The sequence below is a fragment of the Corvus brachyrhynchos genome, unplaced genomic scaffold (assembly GCF_000691975.1).
Source record: "Corvus brachyrhynchos isolate BGI_N302 unplaced genomic scaffold, ASM69197v1 scaffold14, whole genome shotgun sequence".
Lineage (NCBI taxonomy): Eukaryota > Metazoa > Chordata > Aves > Passeriformes > Corvidae > Corvus > Corvus brachyrhynchos.
Window position 1 is genome coordinate 19,591,241 of NW_008239110.1, and position 24,797 is coordinate 19,616,037.

The 24,797-nt window shown below is 42.9% G+C and overlaps 1 protein-coding gene across 1 annotated transcript in view; it reads right to left on the reverse strand.

The window, feature by feature from the left end:
• The window catches only part of FNDC1 (fibronectin type III domain containing 1), a 38,606-nt gene extending 22,886 nt beyond the window's left edge, over positions 1-15,720 (reverse strand). Inside the window, exons 1-10 of the mRNA XM_017739424.1 lie at positions 15,426-15,720; positions 14,939-15,037; positions 13,009-13,123; positions 11,701-11,888; positions 10,935-11,042; positions 8,537-8,725; positions 5,398-7,746; positions 3,754-3,875; positions 1,842-1,953; positions 465-848 (exon numbers count right to left, since the gene is read on the reverse strand). Of these exons, the coding sequence (XP_017594913.1) occupies positions 465-848; positions 1,842-1,953; positions 3,754-3,875; positions 5,398-7,746; positions 8,537-8,725; positions 10,935-11,042; positions 11,701-11,888; positions 13,009-13,123; positions 14,939-15,037; positions 15,426-15,720 (3,961 nt within the window). The remainder of the gene's footprint in view (positions 1-464; positions 849-1,841; positions 1,954-3,753; positions 3,876-5,397; positions 7,747-8,536; positions 8,726-10,934; positions 11,043-11,700; positions 11,889-13,008; positions 13,124-14,938; positions 15,038-15,425) is intronic.
• Between the last annotated feature and the right edge of the window lie 9,077 nt (positions 15,721-24,797).

Sequence of the window (24,797 nt, forward strand, 5' to 3'; positions counted from 1 at the left end):
ACTTTGCAAATGCTGTTGCCACCATGGCTCAAAAGAGACACTTTTCAGCATTCATTGTGATAAATGAACACAAAATAGACAAAATGTATAGTTCCCCCACGTCCTTCCCTGACCTGAAACTGAATGAGAAAACCTTTTATCTAAGTGCTTTGACCACAAAGCTACTGCCTAAACTTGTGCCCCTGTGAGTGAACACATGTGGTAAAAGTGGGTCCAACACAAGGGAAGAAATTTGCTGAAAACAACACAATTCCACAAAAAACTTCAGCTATGATGAAAGTTGGCATTTTCCAATGAAAAACCATTTAACACCCAAACTCTTCTTCATATGCTCTAATCTCAGCTCCTACCTTATCAAAGGGACCAAAATCTTCAAGGCGGATTCGTTCCCATTCTACATCCATGTAACTGTGCCGTACAAATAGCACAGCCATGGAAATTCAAATAGCACAAAAGGGAATTACCTTCTGCATTGCACTCTGGCAGGCCATCAAACCCCAGGAGCAAGTTGCCTTCATCATCATACTCTCCATAGGTGCCTGGAGGACAGGTTGGTGTGGGTTTCTCGGTGGGTGGGTCAGTGGTGGTTGGCTCAGGAGTGGTGGTGGTGGTGGTTGTAGCAACAGTTGTTGTAGTGGTTGTGGTAGTTGTTGTGGTTGTTGTTGTAGGTACTGTTGTACTAGTAGTTGAGGGAGTGGTTGTTTTCTTAATCATTTCGAGACCAATCAGAGGCTTTCCTCCAAGGCTTATTATGGGTTTATCTTGTGCACTCGCTACAGGTTTACTAAATCTGCTATGTCCAAACAAAGGTAATCCATCAGGACTCACCACTGGAGCACCCTTTTCATCTAGGAGAGAAGAACAAAACCAAAAAATCTCACCATTAATCCACTTCAGGCTTATAGCATTAAGCATTACTGTGTTTTTTATCACAGTAGATGCCACAAAAGTCTTGACAGTGTGAATACAGCCTCCTGTAACTAAACTGACAGAAGACAGAGGGTGTTACTTAGGAAAGAACCGTGGCTAAGGAAGCTGGAAAATGGTTCAGAAGAACCTCAGATAAACCACAGTGGTGTTCACATTTTTCAGTTGTTTGATAAACACTCCAGGGAGGTTTCACTTCAGAATCACAATGTGCAGACAATGACTGCATTTCATCTAAGTCACTCTCATAACTGTTGATGAAATGCATGATGAATCCATATTCTGCTCCTTAATGTCAAACATGTGCAAGGAAAAACTGCGATGAGCTGGCAAGATGCTGTCACTGCAGATAAAGTTTTGTGTGCCAAATTCTGGATACTGTAAATATTCATGGTAGCCAGTTTAACAAGAGGCACTGAATTTGTATTTGAGAGATCTGTACAGATGGACTGACATGCAAACAGCAGTGTCATCAGAGAACACACACAGGGTTTCTTACTATTTGTGGTTGGTTTTAGAAGGAAAAATGAAATAAACACACACACATGGCTGGTACAGTGCTAGCAATGGGGAGTAATTATTTCTGTGTATATAAAGATATAAACAATCATCAGTCTTTATTCTAATCATCAATCCTTATTCTGGCTCAGTTCTGCAGTCCTTTCTAATGCTGATACAAGTGAGATGGACTTGAGTGACTCTTGCTGCCTCATACTCAGGAGTCCCACAGGATGTTTCAAAGCCTCCCCAGGTCCTGCAATGTGCTGACTGTCTGGTGGAGACTTGAGGTACAAGCCACTCCAAATGGCTCGCATGGGACCTGGGGATGCCTGAAGCATTCAACAGCTCAAAGACTTGTACTATGTGTACAAAAACTGTAGAGCGTCTTCTGTAAGAAGGAAGTTGTAACTTACCAACAACTGTACGTCCATCCCCTCCTAATTTCACTCGGAGAGGGTTGCCTTGGGAATCTTGGAGATATTTTCCTTCAGCATTTAACACTAGCCCTCGGTCAAGATCTACAATCTAAAAGCAACAGATGGACTCAAGTTTAGCTAGCATGAGAGGGGGTGAAATGAAATTTCACAGCAACAGAAATCCTGGGGAAATTCAGACACTAAATGTGATGTTCAGGAATAGCTACAACACACCTGAACTTTTAAAACTAACCAAGTATATAGTAATCATTGAGATATCACTGCTGAAGAAAGCAGATTTCCAGAAACTGGGCCCCAGAGATGCACAGCCATATTCCTATCACCTACTGTAGCTCTCATGTGCCAAGGAGCAAAACCCTTTATTTTCTTGGGCTGCACAACTCCTAAGGTGAATTCCTGTAATACTGATTTCATTATGACCCTGAGGAATTTTGAAGATGGGATTTAGAATTATGTCTAACCAAACAAAACTTAAAAATTAGACTAGTTACTTTATACTGAAACGGCAGTGAAAACAAAGTAGCTAAGATTTTAATTGGGATAGGAGACTGAAGAAAAGCCTCTGTCTCATAAAACAAATATGTCTGAGAGCTTGGACTGAATTCCAGAGCTAACTGCAGTTAAAATCCAGTCCTCGTTGCTATTTCAACCCAAAACAGCTGAACCATATGCTGTTTTAACCTAAGGTAACAGACACTGAGCCACAGAACACAAAAATGCAAAAGGTGTTAAGTGCTGGGAGGAAACTGGGAAGGGGACAGAAGCAGCAATTCCAGGTCGGCAAGACAGACTTACATCTGATGCTGAGGAAAAGACTGCAGCAGGAAGGACAGCAGATGATGAGATCAGTCTCTGAAGCCCTCCAGGCCCCAGATTTGGCATAGATCCTCTTGCTGTACAAGGTGTTCATCCTGCTTGCAGCAAAGCCTTCCCCTTGTGAGGCAGAGAAATGCCCCATGGCCTTCCAAGGACCTTTCTAGCCCCCTTTCTGGAGTCTATTTGAAGTACTTTGGGCATGCTTTTCAAAATGCCTCCCTTGAATGTGACACACCTGATGCACTTTTTTATGTTCCTCTAATGAAAATGGTAAGATTGAAGTGGCCATAAAATAAATGTCGTTATGTGTCATGCCATGTGCGAGCAGCTCTGCTGACGCCAGGGAAGCCGATCACAGACTCCTACTGCTCAGCACTTGGGCAAACATGCAGGAAGCACCAGTTCCTTCCCTGCTTTCCTTGGTTAAAAACTCATTGTAAAGGATTTTAAAAGACAAGGTGTGGGCATGTAGGCAGCTTGTGTGGCTTTCCTATCAATGGCATCTGAGCTCTTCTGCAAATACCTCTGGAAACACGTCTGTAAGAATGGCAAAACCTACATAAGTGCATTTAAAGCATCATGACAGTTATGGAGTCACTTTTTACTTCAAAACTCTTGCTCAGGAGCTTCTACCTGGAGTGCGAGTCTGGGAGAAGCATTGCTGAACATGTCTTTCACAGCAGCTATCCCAGGCAGTATCCACTCACAGTGCACAGCAGACAAGAGCTTGTCGTGTCAAGCCTGTCGTGTCAAGTCCCCAGTGACTCAGGGAGTCACTGGGGAGCACAAATCTCACTGACTCTGGAGAACAAATGTTTCTTTAAATTTTATAGGAGTAATGTTATAGTTTAAAATTCAACCCATCAGGCCTTAAATTTAAAATGTTACAATAACAAAACCCAGAATTTGTCATTAGATTTCAGCGGAACAGTAGAAACCAAACCACTAAGTATAGCTTCACTTTACAACAGCTGCATTGACTGAGGCCACTGCTTGCCTGTCTTGTTTTAATGAAAATACAAGTACAATAAAAGGCCAAAACATCTTGAATTTGGAGAGAAGGTCACCCTACCCACTTTGTTCCTTGAGGGCCATTGATTACTTTCTGTCCACTTGGTTTTCCATTATTACCAGGGATTACTTTTCCATTTCCATTTCCATTTTTCGTTGTAAGATTTGGTCTGCCATTATAACCTGAACAGGGAAGAAAACACACTATTCTGAAGAAAGCTGTGCAACCTAAAAGCCATATTTTCAATTGCAAGTAAATGTATATTCTGGCTGATCTGAATATAAACGAGAGCAGAAAGAGCCCTCACTGCACTTCACAAACCAGGCACTCCATTTCTTCTTGAAGCTGTCATATTTCTGTAGCTGACACAAGAATCTGAAATTGTTTTTCTGAAGAGGTTAAACACTCATGGTCTGTTTCCATCATGTTTATTTGGTCTCTTTATTCCCTCTTTTTTTTTTTTTTTTAAGCAAGCAGGGCAACATTTCTTGATGACACTACAATCATTAAAATGTTTGTGATCTTTGTAAGCATTTCAGAAATAGGATGAGGGAAGAAACAATTATTAAACACAACCACCTTATACAAAGCTTTAGTGACAAACTGAAAGGAGAGGGGATGGGAATTATCTCTACACCTATGTTTTTTAACCTGGAAAAGGAAGGAGTCTTCTTCTCTAGCTGAAAAAACACTGCTAAACAGAAGCACACTCAGATCACAAGGGGAGAAGCAGTAGCACTGAGCTGCAGGCCCCCCAGCTCCAAAAGGGCAGCAATTTTCACACCTTATCTCAGAGACTTGCCTCCAGAAAAATATAAGGAGAAAAAATATATAGACTGGAAAAAAAATTAACTGAACACTTGTTGGCTATAACTTCACAATTGCATTGCTAGTAGTAAGATTATATAATCTCCATATAGAAATCGTTTTTTTTTCATGCCATACATCTCATCCTCCATGGTATTATTCAAGGTCTACTCCCATCTTAAAGCTCTACCTAGCAAAGTCACTGAGACTGTCAGGGATTTTCCATCAATACCTTGATGTGTAGTGGACCTTCTATTCTACTACCCAGGTCAGCAGATACTCTGTCAGAAAGCAAGTCTCTAACTCTTGGGGTAAATCACAGCCATAAACATATTAGATGGCCTGGCTGTGATGGGCACAGTCCTCAACAGGTATGGACAACCCTGAGCTGTCACTTAGGAAAAAGAGGAAATTTGCTTAAAAACTCATTAAAGAAAACATGAATGCCAGGGCATCATGAAGAAACACCTCACTGCCTAGGCATTGGCAAGGTAGTACTATGGAACCTACAAAGGCCTTTTAGCAATCCACGATGAAGAGCTACGTACCTGAAAGGTTGTCATATTCTGAGTACAAATGGGCTTTCAATAAGCATTTGGTGAAGTCATTGCTCAATAAGGAACATAGCCCTTTTCCAACTTAGCACCTAACTCTGTCACTCTCTCTGTGGATCACAGGGTCCTGTGCAGATCAGACGACAAGAGAAAAGGTCTGGGGCACCATATTACACCAAATAGGCAATGTCCTCAAGAACTGGGCTTCCCAGGAACCACCAAAATAAAGAGCAACACATTATACTTAATAACTGAACCTGCATTCTGCTGGAGGACTTTTCATCTAACTGCTGATCTTAGGAAAAACACAGTTAGTGAGATTGGTACAACAAAGGCAGGATACCTGGTCTATAAGGAGGTCGAACAAATTGCCGCTGAGAAGGGCTCCCTAGCCTGGAGTTCAATAGTCGCTGACGAGGAGATGAAGTGGAAGAAACTGCTGGAGAAACGGTGTGTGTGGTGGTAGATGCAGAAGAACGTGGCCAGACAAAGCTTGGTTTAGATGGGGTATGCTTGTTAGAGGACTGAGTAATCCGTGATGCTATGGCAGAGCTTCTTGATGATTCAGGAGAAGACACTTTTAATATTGAAGGTTTTTCCATCTCTTCCTCTTCAGAACTTACTTTGTGAGGTAGAAGAGTGTCCGCAGATTTTCTTTTATTGCTAGTAGTGTCTTCATATACGTTTTTGTTACCTCTAGAAACAGAAGGGGACCGTTTTGCTGCCAAAGATGTGGGTTTCTCTTCCACTTCTTTCTGATCATATTCACTGTAATAATTGTCCTCTTCATTAGAAACTGACTGATGAGATTTAGATGTTTGAGGAAGTTCAGTGTTAGACATTTTTGAGGGCAACAGGCCATATTTCTTCTCTATTTGGGATGCTGTTCTTGTAGCAACTCCTGAGCGAGTAGGTAATGAAGGATGAGCTTGTCTCGAAGTGGATGACAGCCTTTGATTATACTGGCTGTCTTTTGCTGTATCACTGGCAGAACTGGAGTCTGGCTGAGTATGTTTTGGTTTGTAGGAAGGTACCTGAGAACCTGGCTGCTGTTGCTTTGATCGAGACGAACTTGAGCTTCCCTGAGAGAAAGATGCAGGTAATCCCCTAGAAGAGGACACCTCTTTAAGAAACACAGAGTGCCTGCTTGCTCTGTCACTGCCCTCTGTTCCATCCTCATCATCATCTTCCTGCAACTCTTCATTACTTTGGGATGAGATGTGAGATGGGAGGCGTCGGCCCCTTGAATGCAGTATGGAAGGACTGGTTTGTGCCTTCTGTGGAGCCTCCGAGTGGGAGGTCTTCTCCACTGAAAGACGAGAAGAGAATGACTTTCTAGGCAAGGACTTGCTTGGTTTTGATTGAGCAAGTGTTTCTTTTACCTCTCGACTGCCCTGCTCTTCAGGTTTGTGTTTGGAAAGAGAAGACTGCAAAACAGAATGCTTTTCTGGAGCAGCTGTTTGACTTTGTTGTTCTTCTGAGTCAGAGCGGGCTGATTTTTCACCATGTGTCTCTCTGGGGTGAGAATCAGAATCAACCTGAGGATTTCTTCTCTTGGAATAGATTGCTGAAGAAGGCTGCCTGGAAGAGGGCAAAGAAGGAAATAAGGGATTTTCATCTTGTGAGTCCTCCCTATAATTCTTATCAACATTCTTTCCCTTGGATTTGGTGCTGGTGGAGGAGCGAGAGTGAGGTGAAGTGTAACCAGAAACAGCAGACCTTGATGAGACTGCCACTGCAGCTAATTTCGAATCCTTCCATGTGCGGGAACTGGAGCCTGAGGATAGCCTTGTGTGCTGTGACTTAGTGCTGGGCTCTCCTGCTCTGTCCTCTGCTTCTTCATTGTCAAACTCATTATGGCTATCACGAGCATGGGAATCTGCTGATTTGGAAGCAGGTTGATGTGAATGACCTAGAGAGCCAGACCTACTGCGATGGCCTAAGACACCCTCATGAGAGACAGCAGACTGCCGATTTGATGGCAAGGCCTGGTGACCAGGCTCTGAAGTCTTAGATGACACTTTGCTCAGCATGGGGTCTGGCTTCCCTTCCACATTACTCACAAGACCATTACTTTTGGCAGGCAGAGGATGGGAATAGGTCTTAGAAGGCACATTATTGTTGCTTTGCCTCAATTGCTTTGTTTCATTATCTGTGTATCTGGGAATGGACGAAGCAGAAAAATGTTGTGCTGATGACGGTAAGAGTTCTGGTGGCTCATGCTTCTCTGTGCTCATCTGGCTTGACACCTCAGATGTGTGGGTTCGAACAGAGGTCCTCCCTGAGGCAAGGACAGGGTGGACTGGCCCACTAGGGGACAAGGGTTTAACATTCCTCCTCTGGTCCTGGGCTTTTGGTGGTGATGTTGTAGCTTCCTGGGAGGAATCGCCATCATCTGTCACCTCAGTGGACTGCAGGTCAGGTTCCAGCTCTCCTGTCTTTCTAGAAGGTAACTGAGATTTACTTAGGACCCCTCGAGTCAAGATTTTATTCTTATATTCAGAAAGAAGACTCTTTTTATCACTAACACTAGGTGAATGAACAGACAGTTGCTTAGAAGAAGGTGACGGCTGGGCTTTTGAAGAAACAGAAGAACTTTGAGAAAGAGATGAGCCAGCATTCCCAGTCTTTTTAGCCTCTGAATTATCTTGAATATTTGTCTTTTGCTGAGCAACTGAATCCTCATGAGCAGCTAGGGGCAAAAAAAAAAAGTGTTTATTCACAGCAATAGAAGATGCACAGAAACTGACCAAGAGAAGAAACCACCCAGGTAGCAAGAACAAAACAACTTATGAGACTATGAGACAGTAATTATTTCTGTATTAATCAGGCTGTGGAGTCCAGCCAAGCTAAGTTTTGGGTTGTATGAAGGTACCTATGTGGAATTACTGTAGCGTGGGTAAAACTTACACCAACTAAAATCAAATACCTAAAATCAGGGACTGCAACACCCTTTCAGTGGAACCAAATCTTCAGCAGAAAACAGGATTTTGTCATGTTGATGGCATGGTGCTGCATTATCCCATGTAAGGCTGTGGCCCATCTTTTTAGCTAACCCAGCAAATGTTCTGCCCCTACAACAGCAACTTTTTGGCAAGAGTCAAACACAAGGAGTAGTATCCAAGTAAGACACTAAGTGACTTTCAAGAGTGGGAGCTCTCAGGAAGAGAGCAGCCTAAGACCCAGAGCATTGCTTTCTTTGCCCTTTGGATAACAAGAGCACATAATACTGTCACGGAGCATGACATGCATTTATGTAAGAGGCTAAAATGTCCATAAATATGTCCTTTTACATGCTGCAGAGTGACAAACATTTATTTGGACAATACACTCATGAAAAGAGCAAGCAGAAACAATATTAAGGAAGTAAAATCCCGCAGGTTAGATAGAGTGCAGAGAAGTTAAGTCAGCAAGAATTAACGCAATTGGGACCAAGGCAAAAGTGGGTGAACTACACCATTGGTTCATGGCTTGATGCTCACCTGCTGGGATGGCGACACTGAAGGCTTTTGACTGAGGACCCGGTCCCCTCCTGTTTGCTGCACGAATTTTGAAAATATAGCGCTCTCCAGCCTGCAGACCATCTATAATGGCTGATGTTGTAGCTCCAGAGTAGGTGATGGACTTTGCTCCAAATGGCTTGAGAGCCGGGGCGTATGAAAGAATGTATTCTGAAATGATTTGGCAGACGGTTGGAAGGAGGAAACTGAAAACAGTCCTGTTTCCAGCGGACAGACTGTATGGGTAGGATGAATTAGAACGTGCATTACTAAAATTAATACACTAGCAATGCACGCCGAGTCAACAGCTGGAGTATAAAGACATGAGAGAGAGATATACGTATGTATGTAGGTTAAGTTGAATATTTGTTCCTATTCAGAAGAGATTCTTCTACCAGAAAATATCAGCACTGCAGATTTGCCAAATGGTAGCAACACCATGTCTGTCCAACAAAATCAAAATCTGACACACTGTGCTTAACCAGAGCCAGGGCCAAACACCACAGCAGAGAGCAAAGCAAGGTCTGGTTGCCACTTTGAAACTCACCCTGCTCTCACCTTTGAGTTTTGAATTACTGTGATGCCTGTGCTCTGTCTTAGTTTTCTGCATTGAGAGAAATTTTACCCCTATAGGAACAATTCTGGGCATGAAGAGGAATCCTCCCATTATACTCCCAAGGAGTGCAGGTGAGATCTCAGACATGTGCAAGCTCTGTTTTCTTTTCAAATCTTCTGTAAGAGGCACAGGTATCAGACAAAACCAGGGGTTTGATAATGAATTTCATGGGCTGCCAGCTTTCTCTCTCTACACGAAAACCCACAATAATACCTGAGGAGTCACAGTGCCACAACAGGAGAACTCTAGAACATAATGTCATCTTTAAAAATAGGAAATGTAATTTTTTTCTTCTGATGGTGAGCCCATATTCATTGTGTTAAGAAATAAGCCACACACAGTTCATCAAAATCAAGGAAAAAGACATCATCAATATTTTATATACACATACATTTAATGCTCCACTGAAAACTAAATCAATGTATCAGAAGGCATGGTAACCTTTGAATCTTTTTTCTTTTCCTATTTTTACACAGGAGTTGCTTTCATTGCAGAGACATTGCTGTAGCTTCTGATAACTCTGAAATGGCTACTGGAGAACATTTTTTCCCATTAGTTTAATATGTGGTATAAATATATAAAAGGACAGGGTTGAAAAACAAAAGGATCAAAAGACAAAAGTTCCTGATTACCACATGCTATCAAAATGACCATGAAATGCTAATTCAGTGATTTTATTTTGCCAGTAAAAATATCTTGTCATTTATTTAGTTTAAAAATAAGACCTCTCATGTAACACTTCATACTCAAACAATGATAAATTAGATGAGTATAAGCATTCAGCCCTCGAATATTAGGTATCGTTAAAATGATTGCCTTGGATGAATCATCTAATAACAATGCAGACAAAACTGAAAAAAGGGCTACAGATTGGTCAAAATCAGGAGCAGACTCGAAGATCAGATAATGTCCCTGCATGACCCTACTTACAGAAATAATGATTCTTGGATACAATTGCAGCTCCATTGAAGCAATTGGCAAGACTTCTACTGACTTCAAAAAAGGAAGGAATTCCACTACTGCCCTGAAGAACACATAAAGTAGGTCTTGCAGACACGGTGTACCTCTCTCCAGGTCAATGGGTTTTTAAATCCTGAAATGCTGCAGTGCTGATAAGGGACCTCCAAAAACTTGTGTAATTTGAGAACACAATTCTGTCAACCACTGGAGAACAGGAGGCTAAAAAATCAGCCTCATTTTCAGAGGGAAACAGAAACAAAAATCCCAGAAAGACCTCTTTCTTTAATTCCATGCAAAAACATAGCCAACTGGCAAACTATCTTTATGACTACGTACAATAACACTATAGTACACAAGATTTATGCATGATATCTGCTGAAATCAGATTTGTGCTTGCTTCTTAAGGTGAGGATTTCCTTGCACAACAAACTAGAAATAAAACACAACATAAACCCACTTACTTTCTTGGCAACTACCCAACATTTTCTTATTCAACTAATTCTTAAAAATCTTTCTGGAAACTTCTTTCTTGAGCCTCATTTTGACCTGCTTATTAACGGGAGAAGAGGTAAAATGTGCATGCATGATACCCCAGGAAGCTCTGTGACATCCCAGGCAGACAGTGACGGTGGCTTCTCAGCGGTGCTGTGGAGACACTGGGCTGGAAACATGAAAATCTTGCTTGGGTTTAATCAAGTGAAAAAGTCCTGGCACAGCCAAGGTTCCAGCTTACTGCAGGGCAGCAGTCTGACTTTGAGAAGACCACCTCCTTGAGGGAGTTAGAAACCAACAGCGAAGACTCACCTTTGACTTTTCCTTCGCTCTCTGGAAGAGCATCCCAGGATGCTGCTACAGAGGTTGGTTTCCCCTTTAGTGGCCAAACATCCAAATTTTCAGGTGCACTGGCAGGAGCTGGGAAACAGCCATACGCAGAAGAGGCAAGTAAGGATCAACACAGTATACACCTTTTGCTCCATCTTCTCATAGCAGAGATTCCTATACAGCTATTTCAAAGATAAACGTGAAGAGTACACATGGCTCAGGTCCATGCTTGCCTCTGTCACATCTATCTCTCAGATGACCATAGTGAAATTTTATTCCATATTTTTAGGAACATGAGGTCTGCACAAGACTGCTATTGTGGCTTAGCTGGAATGACACGGTGATTTGGTTTTTATGGACCACTTCCCTGTACCAAAGGGGCCTGACAGCTTCTCCATGGTGGAGGGAGGATTTAAATTTGCTGGGAGAGTAATGGAAGCCAGGTTGCTCTTCTCAAAGGAAGGGGCACATCTAGCTGCAGGGGTTAAAGGTGCTGACCTGTCCCACAGAAATACCCAAGTCATCTCCCCCTGTTCTCCTTGCACCACAAGAGCAGCTTGGTGTGCTCTCCTGGTGTGCTTCACTACTGCAGGGATGCAGGCAGCAGCACTGAGGCCTTTCCCATATTCTCAACCCTCTGCTGCCCCAAGCAGTCACTTGGCTCGTTCTGGCTTTCCCTCAAGTCAGCCCTATTCCACAGCTCAAACCCTAAGACCTGTGTTACCCCAAGGACTCTTTGAATACATACCTGCCTCCGGGGTCCGCTGGTAAACAGACACGCTCCATTTGCCTTCCTTTTCTCCCTCTGAGATTTGGATGGCAAACTCGTACATAGTGTCTGGCACCAGGTTCTCCACCAGTGCCCGCCGGTTGGACACCTGCTTGTAATCCCACCTTGCCGATTCCCCCTTTTCCCGATAGCGAACATTATATTGCCTAGCATCAGAAACACAGGAAAATAAAAAGTTTGCATGTGGAAGCCTAGCACTAGCAGAACCAGAGAGGGACAAGGATGCTTTGCCCTCAGGTAGCCTGCTGGGGCTTAGGGAGGAACCTACCGAAGTGCAAACAACAAAGTACCAACAACAACAAAACTCAGCATATTTTAAACAAACATTTTTGCCTTCCTCTAATGGAGTATGATTGCTTTCATCCCCAAGGATGGACCGCTCCTTCCAGACTCTTACTCAAAACACACTCTTCCCTGGGGAAAGCTGCAAGATCTTCTGAGCTGAGCCAGGCATCCTGGGGGGCTCCACACCACCATCTCAGTGCCCCATGGCCATGAGCACGGCCAGGTTGCTGGCAGGCCCTTGCTCCCAGAATAGCACCAGTGGCTCAGTTCCCACGTATCTGCCTAGATAACTGCTTCCACAAAGAAACAGAGAACATCTACAGTTACTAGTTTTCCTGCTGTGACTCTCAGGGTATTTCAGCACCAGTTTGCACAGCTCTTCAGTGTTCCCAGGCTGAGCAACACAGTCCAGTGCTTTCAGAGCTTTAGCAGTTTCCAGCCCATTTCCTTGTTTGTTTTGGTCTCCAACTGCTGCAGCATGCTGCTACAAGCCAAGCTCTCACTCAAAGGAGCCCCAGCCTGCTCAGCCTCAGCTACACGGGGCTTCTGCAGGATCAGAGGATGCAGGGTGTGATGATGGGTGTCTTTCCCACTGCAGTGATGCTTCCTTCACCCACAGCATGGTCATCTCGAAGCTGTAGTCTGTTTTGACAATCCACCTCAACACCTCACCTATGTGGGCTGTACCCTGTCCCCCACTCCCTCTCTCCCCATGCACACTCAGGGATTTGCTGACTGTGGTGATATACCACCACTGGAATAGCCAAATACCCCAGCTGGTGCCAGCAGCATTTCATAAGAGATGTAAACCCCTGTAGAACAACACTTACACAGATCTCTAAATGCTAATGAGCAGGGTCCTGGGAGGCAAGCTAAATTATTCTCATAACCAACAGCAATTAAATAAGTGCAAAAGCATTCAGTAGATATCTGGCAGCAGTTCCCCTTCAGTACCCGTTTAAAAAACCCAGGGCTAAGTACCTATTTGCTGCAACCTTCCGCTTTTCATACAGTGGGTCTGTCCAAGTAACAAGCACAGACTGAGAGGACATAACTCGAACAGTTATGTCTTGTGCCACCTCCACCTCTTCCTCCTCTGAAATGGCAAAACAAAACAGCATATCAATAACAACACTGGCGTTCTCGTAAAAAACAGCAAATGTCTTCAACTGACACTGTAACATTCACACAGTACAGCTGAATTAGAAATACAGGTGGAAGTGGAAAATCAAGTACATTGATTAATGATGGTATTCCACAGAAAGATCATTTCTTTTGTTAGCTGTGTGCCTGCAAGACCAGAGTTCTAATACATTCTACAGTCCTTCAATATTCTATTGGTCCCCAAACTGTTACCCACAGCAAATGTTTTATTAGCATACTGATATTCACCATCTCTGGCAAATGCACTGCTAGAGGTACCAGGAGAGCAGAAATTTTGTCTTAGAGAAAATCTTGAGATTTTAAAATTTGGGTTAATTTTGAAGGGCAATAAAACCATTCTTCACAAGGGAGAATTACTGCATATTTTATGGTTTTAAGTGCTTCAAACACATTGTTTAAATTCAGCTTTTAAATTTTTTATGGTATACAAGGAAAGAAATGGAAAAAATCATTGAAGCAGGCTGTTTTGACATATCAGAACACCTTTTGCAAATATTTTACAGAATTTTACTATTAAGTGAAACTAATTTGATATTTTGAGGTTTTGAATTTTGATGAGGTTCCCTTTTCAGTCTGTCCATCAGAGTTGTTTTAGTCTAGTCTATCTACTGGCCAATGAAAGATTTATTACTTTTCCTTACAACTGTAACAGCAACTATTTCCAAGTGTCCCAAAGGCACAGAATGTACAAGGAACAAGCTTTCAGCCAGAGTTTTATAGACAAGTAACACTGGAAAAAATATCAATGTCTCAGGAAAGGAAAGGAGCCAGTAAATGCTGGAGGATGACCTCATTCTCTAGGGATCTTATGTATGACTGAAATTCAGGGAGAGATTGCCCTTCTCTTCAGCAAGTGGCACATTAGCCTGAAATCCAGCACTGCCTGCAGAGATGGCAGGCAGCAGGGAGGCACATTTCCCCTCTTCCAATCAGGTTTTTAGTGGGGAGGGTTCTCAGCCAGTTCCAGGTTTTCCAAGCCAAAGAGCAACTAAACAAAAATGGCCAAGAGGACCCATCTCCTACTCACAAGTGGCTTAGGGGGCCTATTTACAAAGTTTTGCAATGGGAGCACCTGAAGAAAGAAACTGAGCATGAGAAATGGGTGGGCATCACCTCTCCAGAAAAGGTGTGAGATGGGATTTCAGTACAGTTCAACCACAACTCTCACCTCTGGCATAGGTGTTCATCACCATCAAAATATCCTAAATACTTTGCCATTCCTATGCTATTCACATCACAGTGTGAGGGGGTGAAAAAGCACACTGGCATGGAGATGACTCAGAATCTCACTCATCCTTTTTAACCATGGCAGCAGCACGTAATGCCTTCTTTCCAAAAGAAAGTGAAAACTTTTGCTGACCAGGTTGACACTTCTGGTAATCAACCCTTCAGAAAAGGGGTTATGGATCTGAGAAGAAAGAAGGCATATGATTTTGGGAGTCCTAGCGTTGATTTAATCAAGTCTTGTCATGCAGTTACTGCAATGCACAACATTTGTCACTAGATAGAGAGGAGGAGATTAAAAAAAAAACAAACCAAACAATACCTCAGAAACTCAACCAACTATGTTACAGAGTTGTATTATTTCATTAATCCTGCTTGGATTAGAGAATTGGAGACATCAGTCAAGCTCTTTAACACACAGACAAAAACCTAGTAGCTCCAGCACCAAAAGAGTAAATATCACAAAGCTATCTCTGCATCCAATTGTCTCCACTCATTGACAGTAGATGTGAAAGAAACATACCTGTGACTTTTCTTTTAGTTAAAGATGACCTATAGACAGGTTGGCTCCGTCCCTGTGAGCTCCTTGATGGAAACGAAACCACATGAACTGACTCAGAGGCTGTGCATGCAGGGAAAAAACAGAAGGTTTCCTGTAACCTTTTTCATTTAAAAGAAAGAATGGATTTCAGAGCAGTCCCACCACATGCAAACAGAATTAGAGCTATGGCTCTTCTCTCCACCCTTTCCCTCTGCTGTTAATATGACAAACTTGTAAATGGTGTCTCATTTAACATAGCATCAAGTTCTCCTGCAATTTCTACCCTATTCTCTAGGCAATACCCTACCTCTGCTAAGATACAGAAGACAATTGTAACAAGTATTTTTATTTATAGGAAGAAGGGTTTTCAATGGCTAGGACAACACGCGATCTGTGCTCACCTAGCAGCCACAGGGGATTAGAGAAGTGTGCTAGCTAAGCCAGGTGCTCTCAGGGAAACCTGACTCACCTAGTTTTCTCGCTTCCTGGTTTTGTCGCTCTTGTGGCATCGGAGCATAGCTCATCCTTCGGCTGCTCTCTCCATACCCACGGGGGTAACCTTGGGATCTGCTGCGTGGACCTCTGAAGCCTGCTCCATAAGGTGGTTTCCACCGAAAAGGTAGCGTGCCATCTGGAGACTGGGCTCGCACTCTCAGAGGTCTGCTTGGCATGTCTTTCTCTTCAAAAAGTAAGCAAACAGTCACAAAAACCCCCTGACAGTCATTATGAAGCGCATTATTATGGACACATACAGCAGTCCACATATATCTGTTACAAGCACATCTATTAACATCAGAATAAAGGGCATAATTTTATAGCTTTTTAATTTTTTCTATAACACCAAACTGCAGTAACAATAAGCTTTCCAAGCGGGAAGTACAATACTCAACAGTGTCTCTTCCCAGGCCCTTCAGACAGACTGGTGCAAGATTCTGAAAGTGAATACATATCGTGATACAAGGACTCCTGCCAGAAACTGGGGATGTCTTGTATCTTTCCTGTTTAAATCTATTCCTTTTCCTTTTTTAAAATCCCCTTTCCCTAGTTCAGGGACACCAGTACATTATTTTTTGGCAAGTGCTGAAGTTCAATATAAAATGAAGCACAGAACAGTTTTACTATTAAAAGCAGGTTCTTTTCTCCTAAACCCATCTCTTATGGTTCTGCTCCCCAACAGACTCATATCTAAAATGTCTGTTCCACACACGACTCAACTCCTGACTCCCCGAACTCCCATTACATGATCCCTTGAGCATACAGCACTATAAAATGTACCTCATGCAAGTTGGGTATTTTTTAACATTTGCTGACACATTGACACCGTTCTTTTAAGAAGTGGCAGTGATGCAAGGATTCCTCAAGCAACCAGCCTGGTTCTCTGAACAGCATCTCCAGTTACCGTGCAGGCTGCAAGCAGGAAAAAGGGGCTGGTATCACCAGCCAGCACTGAGATCTCATACTTGTACAGATTTTCCCCTCTTATCTTTTACAGTTCACACTCACAACAGGTTTTTCTGTCTTTTCTAGTAATGCCATTCCACCAAGTACAGTATTCAATCTTAAACAAATGTGGTTTTAGGAAACGAGAATTGTATTGACCCTAAGGCTGAATGCAGGGAATCAGATCAGATTTTAAAACCAGAGCTTTCCAAGGCTTCAATTACTTTCCTCATGGTAGCACCACACTCCATGGTAGTAGAGTTCCCATTTCACTAGTTAGTTCCAGTTTCTGTTTATCGTTCCTCATCACAGTTTGACCGGCTGGAGTCTGAAGGCACCCAAGATGGAGTTATCAGCAATGGTTAAAATGGCATTGCTAATAACTGCTGATCCATCAAAAACAGCTTTTTTGTGTGAAGTCTGTGCCAGGCTTTACTAGAAAGGGATTTTTCATAAAAAATGAAGAGCACCAGCAGGAGCTCACCACAGCCCGGGAGCCATCAGTCTGGTCTGGGATAAGAAGATGAATCTGGGTTCACACCTCCTCATACAAGTACCTACCAAGTTGCTGTCCCACCAGGTTTAGACATGCCAAAGGGTCAGCACTTCCCAGTCAAAAGGACATTTCACACTCCTTAAGTCCCCAACAGAGCCACTGTCTCCTGCAGTCACAGCCCCTGCACCTCACCATTCTCTTGTCCTGGTCTCCTGCTCTCATCTTGGCTCTGGGAAAAAAATGTGGATTTCCATGAGGACGGTAACCCTAGGACTGCAGAGACTGAGCCACAAAAAAACTCATTGTGTCCTAAAGACCAGAGTTTTGTCCTCCTGGCAAGGCTCATTCATGTTCAAAAAAATTCCTCAAAACCACCACTGCCACCACCACCACCAAAAATCTCAACAAAAAATAAAACTGAACTAAACAAGCTACACTCACCAGAGAAGGGATAGGAGAAGGAAGAAATAAATCCCATGCATCATTGAAGTCATTCAACTCCTAATGTAGTCCCTTCCTGTGGGGATACTGAACTTCCCAGGAACAATAGTCTTAAACAGTCCTAATAGAATTAGCTACCAAGTACTTGACTGAACTTAATGTTGAATCTTCCTAATCTGCCCATTATTTACCCCTGTAAACATCCCTTAAGTATTTTTTCTCTTTTGTTCCAAAACTGATTTAACAGCTTTCTGGACCTCCACTCTAGTCAAACTAAATCAACTGGTAATCATCTTCAGAACTCATCTAAAGAGCTACCTGCAAGTACATTAAAATAAAATGCTTTTCTATATTCTGGAAAATGAGAGTCACTCCCTTGTACTCTCTTCAGTACAGAAATCCAATATTACTTAGAACTGCAGGAATCTGTGTATAGTACCTTGACCCCAAAAAATTCAGGGCTGATTAAAGCCTTGGTATTGACTTTTCACAGATTAACTGTCTACAAGTATTGCCAAAATTTCTCTGTGTGTCAGTACTGTAGGAAAGCATTTTCTAAATTATGTAAGCCCAAAGCACAAGGTCTAAGCTGAGGGTAAAACATCCTCTGAACAACCACACAAGGAGGCAGCTTGCACTTGCCAAATCATACAGATTCTTCAGAGGGTCTCATCAATTATCTAGCAAAGGAAAACACAAAATAGCTCCAGAAGAAAAAGGAAGTACTGACCCCTAGCAATCAATCTATAACTGCAGGGGAAAACATACCAAGTGACTCAAACCTATTAAGATACAAGAACAAAATGTAGTTGAAATTTGAGGTCACAAAAAATCAGGCACTTCAATTTACCAGCACAAGTCTAGATACAAATTTTTCCTTTTGTCTTCCATAGTCAACAAAAACTTTTCTACACTTTGCTTCTATGTGCCGTAACTTCATGAGTGGAAAACTGGACCTATAAAATGTGTTCTGCTGCAGAGATAAGACATAACTTGGCACAGTCAGTAGACAATATCCATATAGTTTATAAAAAACTATCAATCTCTCTTTTCCCTTCAGACAGAAGTCTGGGAGACTGAGTGACCCAGCCAGGGGCAAAGTAACAGCTGGCAGGCAGAAATTGTAGCTGCTGAGAGATAACAAAGTCATCAGAAAAGGCCAAAAATGGTAGCTGGCAAATGAAATCCTGCAACGGGCAACTTGACCAAAAATCATCATAGGCTGCACTGCCGCAGCAAACTGGTGGAACTTGGGAGTTTTTTTAGGGGCAAGGTGGTGTTTTGTGTTATTTTAAATTAAGTTCTAAGCATCAAATGAGACTTACTGATTCTGAACCCTGTGCTTGAGACTACTGCTGCTTTACCAGACATAACAGTATGAAAGAGTAAAGAAAAAGTGCCGAACTGCTCAGTTCATTCATCCTCCTCAAAGAGTAGATCCCTGTCTTAAGAAGTCCTTAATTATTCCCTAAGCTCAACCAATTGTCCTCTGAGGTAAGAACCTTGCACGACTGACCATCTGCAATCCTATTTCACAGCTGAGCAACTCAGTTTATGGACACCCTGCAGTTTTCCTCTCAAAACCCACCACCAGGACTAGAAATGTACCTCAGCCAGATTCCTCAGCCAGTGGTTCCTAGATTTCTGAGCTATTTCTTTGGAAAACAACACTCTATATGCTATGCATTCCATAAGCGTCCAAGCCCTACCACCATGAAGGTGTCACCTGTACTTGCAGCAAAAAATGATAGGTAATTCATGAACAGAAAAAAAAGAGGCATTATATTTCGACTCTTCAGCTGGTAACTCTAAATTTAACTCCATTTGTGAGGTGAGACTCTTCGTAAAACATTCACACTCATATTGGCCACTCCTAGATGTAACCGCTTGAGCGGTGACACTCAAGTTCAGGACACACACGCCAAACACATCCTAAGGCAACTCTACAGGTGCCCTGTTTTTGGCAACTTGTGAAACCAAGCCAGGATTCTGCCCAGGGGTGCTGAAAGACTGAGGGATGCCACCCCCACAGAAAGGACCAGGGCAGCCTGCGAGTAAAGCCCCACACTTACGTGGCAGTGTTCATGTATTGGGTGTATCATGGCCAGACCTTACCAGAAAAAAGTTTATTGTTTTCAAAAATACTTTGCAACATGATCACTTCTTTCTTCTTCACGACCCCGACAGGTGCTATTTTCCACATGGTGCTCTACCATCTTCCAGTAGGTAAATCACTTTGTAGATTGGCTTTAAGGGTTGGGGCAATTCTGATACACCATCTTATTTTCTCACCCTATTTGAAATAGGTTATGAAACAGTGTATTTGAAAAGGTGAAAGCAGAGCTTTACTAGCAAAGCCAGACATCTAAGCTCTTCAGTCCTTGGTGCAACTTAAGGTTTTCAAACTTTGTTGATTAGTCATGAACAGGAAAACAAAAATGTCATTTTACTGTAACTGAAGAGCACAGGGGAAAGAAAACATCACACGTTTCTCATCCAGCAAGCCACACAGGGGTGGCTGCTCTCCTCCTCATCTTCACATACTCTGACTGTTACCTGTCACCATACAGCTAACCCCAAGCCACATGAGCAGAAAAGGAAAGAAGAAAGAGGACAGACACAATATCACAGGAAGATACTAATTTTCCACCCAAAAATTAATGCCCCATGTCACTTTGGCAAAGTGTTACTGGAATTTTTTTAAGTTGATGGTTTGATGCAAATTTGGTTGAGAAAATGTGAGCAATTCCACCAACTTCAATGAGGGCTGGACTGGGGCCATCCCAAGAAGAGTTCACTCTGCAAAGATATTTCCTGCAGTGGGTGAGCCAGCTCAAACAGTGCTGATGTGGCCCTCCGAACTGCGATGTGCTGACTGCTCTAAATGCACAAGACTCTAAGCTCAATGATTTCCTTCAGACCTGCCCTGGCACAGAGCAGAACACGAGCTCCAGTAGGGATCTTCAGAGCACTGCAGCAGTTAACACGTGTAAAAGCCTAAGTATGTGACCAGATGAAGTAGGACTGAAATGGGAGAACAAATCTACCCTGAGGCTTACTGGGTCGGTAGGTCCCCTAACGTTTTAAAATGCACTGTTAACCTTTTCCCTGTGTGGGCTAAACAACTCTTGCTGCTAATTTATACACTCAACATCAGATCTCCTCCTGGAAATAAGCTAATCAGTTAAAGCAGTAGAGTCAAGTGACATAAAAATCCTTTGTTTCTTGCAGAAAAAATAAAAAATCGTTTAGCACATTTCCACACGCTTCTGCTTGGCACAGAAAGCAGGGACTGGAACGCTTTCGTTCCTGCAAAGCACAATGAAATCTGTGCCATAATTCACTGGGCTCCAGTCAGGAGTTTTGGGCAGAGGACCAGTATCCAACGGTAATGTCTGATTTAAGGAAAGCGATTCATTATACATCTGTAGAGGAGTTACCTGGCATCCGGAGGACATTCTTTAAATTGACAGCATCAACAGAAGTTTCCAGTGCTCCCTTTGAAGAGCCCTCTGAATGCTAAGCACAGTGGACCAGGGCGTTTTCCAAATTCAAGAATGTAATTCTACACGATTAACACGTGTATTACGACTTAGGAAAAACCAACAGTGAGTTATTGAAGGCTTCACGTTCTCCCACTGACATCAATGCACAGGCTTCCTTCTGCATCAGTGACCTTTGAAGGGAGCCCACTGAGGCCGGGCTGTGTGTCTCTCACACCCACTGACTTTGGATGCCTCACATCTCGGCTTCTCCAATGATCAAACCACTGTGGTGGCAAAGGCCCCCAGGAACCCCACAAAGGCTGTCAGAGCACACTGCAGCCATGGACCTGGTCTGCAAGTGCCTGTCCAGGGTGTTGTCCAACACCTGCCTGTTCAGCGAGTTGGAGAAAAGACGGTATTGGAGTGACAACAGCTTTGGGGACTCCTTGCAGGGACAGAGCAGGTGAAACCAGCTGGCAAAGGTACAGGGCTGCCCTCACCATTGCTGACTTCACCCAGAGGCTGAGCTGGGGGACTCCTTTTCATTAATTTATTGGGCTATAATTGTCTGTCTGTTCTCCCTGAAGACTGTGCCCTTGGTATCTTGCCCTAATCATCATCTTGCTCATCTACATCTGCTAGTGCATGTATACAGCCAAAACCTTTAAACTGCAAAAAATCATTGGTGACCATGTTGCTCATCAGGTAGGTATGGGCACAACAAAGAACTCCAGTATCAAAGCAAATGAAGCACACAGTCACTGCAACCACCTGTGAGGTACAGACAACAGGTATATGGTTGTGCACATTCCTTGCACGACATCTTCCTCTTGTCAGTCACCCTGAGGACAGAGCTGCCTTCTAACCCTGCTGCCTTGTAGGTGTGACTGGTTGGCTTGAACAGGCATGGTTTTAAAACTTGCATTTTCCATCTTTCCACATTCTTCTCAAGAGATGCTATGGACAGTTACACCTTAAAAACAGCCCCTTTGCTTTATTCTACATAGTCGTGTCACTACAGCATACATTTTTCACTTATAATCATCACTTGAAGACTGACATTAGTCTCACAAGCACTTAAAAATATCCCTCACCACATGCATTTGAGTTCTTTGATTCAAGAATTCATTCAAAAGTCTTCAGTGCTCTCCCAGCTTAAACATTGGTAGTTCCCAGCTGAAGCCTTGGTAGCACACTTTGTCTCCAACTCATTTTGAAACCTATTCCTGCTCTGGAGGGATCAAGTCATTGCTCCTTTAGGTCCAATTGGAGGACAAAAACCCCTGAGAGCCCAGAAGAATTGAGCAGGTGTTTTGCACGCTCTCCTGGATGCACAGCTCTGGCCCTGAGGCTCCTTGTTGCCACTTTCACTAATGTGCATGGCCTGGTCTCCAAAACACATGGTTTACATCAGGCCACTGTTTCAGTTCCTGGAGAAATACAGCCCACTGCTCAACTCAGCAGCCACTTCTGGGAGAGTAAAACATGAAACCTATTCCAGCAGCAGGCCTCCTGAAAGCTTCCAAACATAAGGCAGTGAGATGGATATGGATGGATATAGCATACTCTGTAAATTCAGGCACAGTATGTAGGGGTGTCACCCTTCTAAAATAAAATCCTCAATCACTAAGAGAAAAGGGAGCAGCATTTATGAAGAATGTACTTTGTATGTCATAAAAACTTTAATTATTCCCAATTCCCTAATAAGTACAAAACAGAAAAAGCTGATCATTTGGCAGACCCATTTCGGAAGTGTTTTTAAAACCAGCTACTCCAAAACCAGCACTGGAAGGTGGCTTTTAAACCTGCCACTCAAACTATCCCTGTGTCTAGATACATTTCCTCCACCTGGCTGTCTAATACTGACTTGCATTGATATTAGTCCATTTTTCTTTGGGCTCCTCATCAATGCATCTTTCAAGGTCCTGATAATATTATCTTGCATACATTTGAAGTATTTGAAGTTCTTCATCTGGTGAAAATAATTTTTTTTCTAGTGGATTGCTCTCTCTTACATGGCTTAACCATATCAACCAGAAATACTGCCAAAATGACTGACAACATAAGGATTTTTCTTCCTGTGCAGGACAGAGCCATAATTCCAACTCCAGCTGTTCCCTGAGAGTCCAGAAAACAGATGATTAGATGGTATCTTCAGCAGAATTAGGCTTACAGCCTTTAAGTTTCTGATAAAAAATAAAAATCAGATCTATAATATCTGAGTTTCAAATGTTAATGCAGGTATCCTTTCAATTTTCGTTTACTGACTTCAAGTCTAACCTTTTCTAAACTTAAAAATGGAAGACTGTAAGGAGGGACTGAATGCCTGTGGTACTCCACTTTGACCTGAAGCTCCCTGGCTTCACTGGAAACCTGTACTTTATCATGCCTGTCACTGAAAATTTAATTTGCAAGAAGGGGGACTCACTGATTTTACGGAAAAACAAGTTTATAGCAAAGCTCACCTATTTCTTTTACATCAACAAAGAGGAACAGCTTGAGGTGTCAATGGATCTGATAAAGCCATTGATCCCAAATGATTCCATACACACCCCTTCGACGCCTCACCTGCAGGATAAAGCAAGTATTAGTGCTTCTCTGCTGAAATGCACCTGAGGTTTCCCAGTGCTGACACAGCACTGCCTCACAGGACTCCTGGCTGTCTCAACTGGCAGCTCCTGTGACACTCAGATTCTTCCTAGTGGGCAAGAAACTCACATTCCTTGGCTTCATTGGATATTCAATTGTAGAAATAGCACAAATATCAACTTACAACATCTTAAGCCCTGTTTCTGAGATAAATCAGAGCCTGAGGCTCCTTTAAATGGTGCAGTGTGAATTTAATCTGACTGCAATCACAAACATGACAAAAGCAGAGGATGAAGTTAAAACTGAGCTTGTTTTCTTCCAGATAATCCTTGTACCAGCTGTTCTTTATCCCTAGTCCAAAGTTCAGTGACAGGAAGGAAACCTGCCTGAGAAAATTAGAACATGAACCCACACCAAGCAACTCATGACATGGCAAGACACTGTCAGGAATAAAACACCCCTCTTCAAAGTCTGTGTCTTTCCACGCTGTGTTCGTGACTGTAGACACCACATTGTTTTACTTCCAATTTGTTCTTGTTTTCATATTCATGTTCTTTATTTACTATAAATTGTGGTAACTTCTGTGTGTAACAGTCTAAGATGAAGCACACACTACATCAAAACCATCTCAGGAAAGCTAAGAGCAAACATAACATCACCACAAAGCTAACATACCTACAATTTTGGTTAGTTTCCTCTCGAAAATTAGGGACACCTGACTCATACTACTTTTTAATGCATATTCTTATTGTTAAAGAAGGTCTTGAAAATACACTGTCTATTGAAGAGAAGTGGACAGCACAGAAGATAAACCCACACACAACACATTCCTGAATACTTGGAAGCCACACCTTCCCTTGGCATCCCTGACTTCCAGCTGCGTGCATGCACCATCCTCACACTCTCCTCACAGCCACCTCTACAAAGGCTGGGCCCTTTAACAGCATTGGCCCTGGAAACACAGCTTAAACCATGTCAAAGAAGCCCGTTGGTACCACAAGTGGTAACACTCTCCATAGTGGAGAGAACTGGGCTTTAAATACAGCTCACATTGCTCTCTCTGACTGCAGGAGAAGGTGGGAGAAGAAATCCCTGAGAGATTCCAAAGACAGCAGGATCCCCCTGAGCAACTCCATGGCTCCTGAGGGCAGACCCAAGGGCACTCACACATCCATCTATCACTGGTGCCTGGGGCAAACTCATGGGTTTCAACAGGCTCTTCCATGCAAGCTCCTGGAGAGGAGAGGGCTTCCCTTTGCTCTCCACTACCCCAGTCTACTGCTTGTCCCTCAAACATTTCAAAGGCTGTTGGAGGAATGGGGATACTCTAAGTGCCACTTGGAAGTCAGGCAGGATTTTGGCTGCACAATCCGTGATGAGCAGCAACACT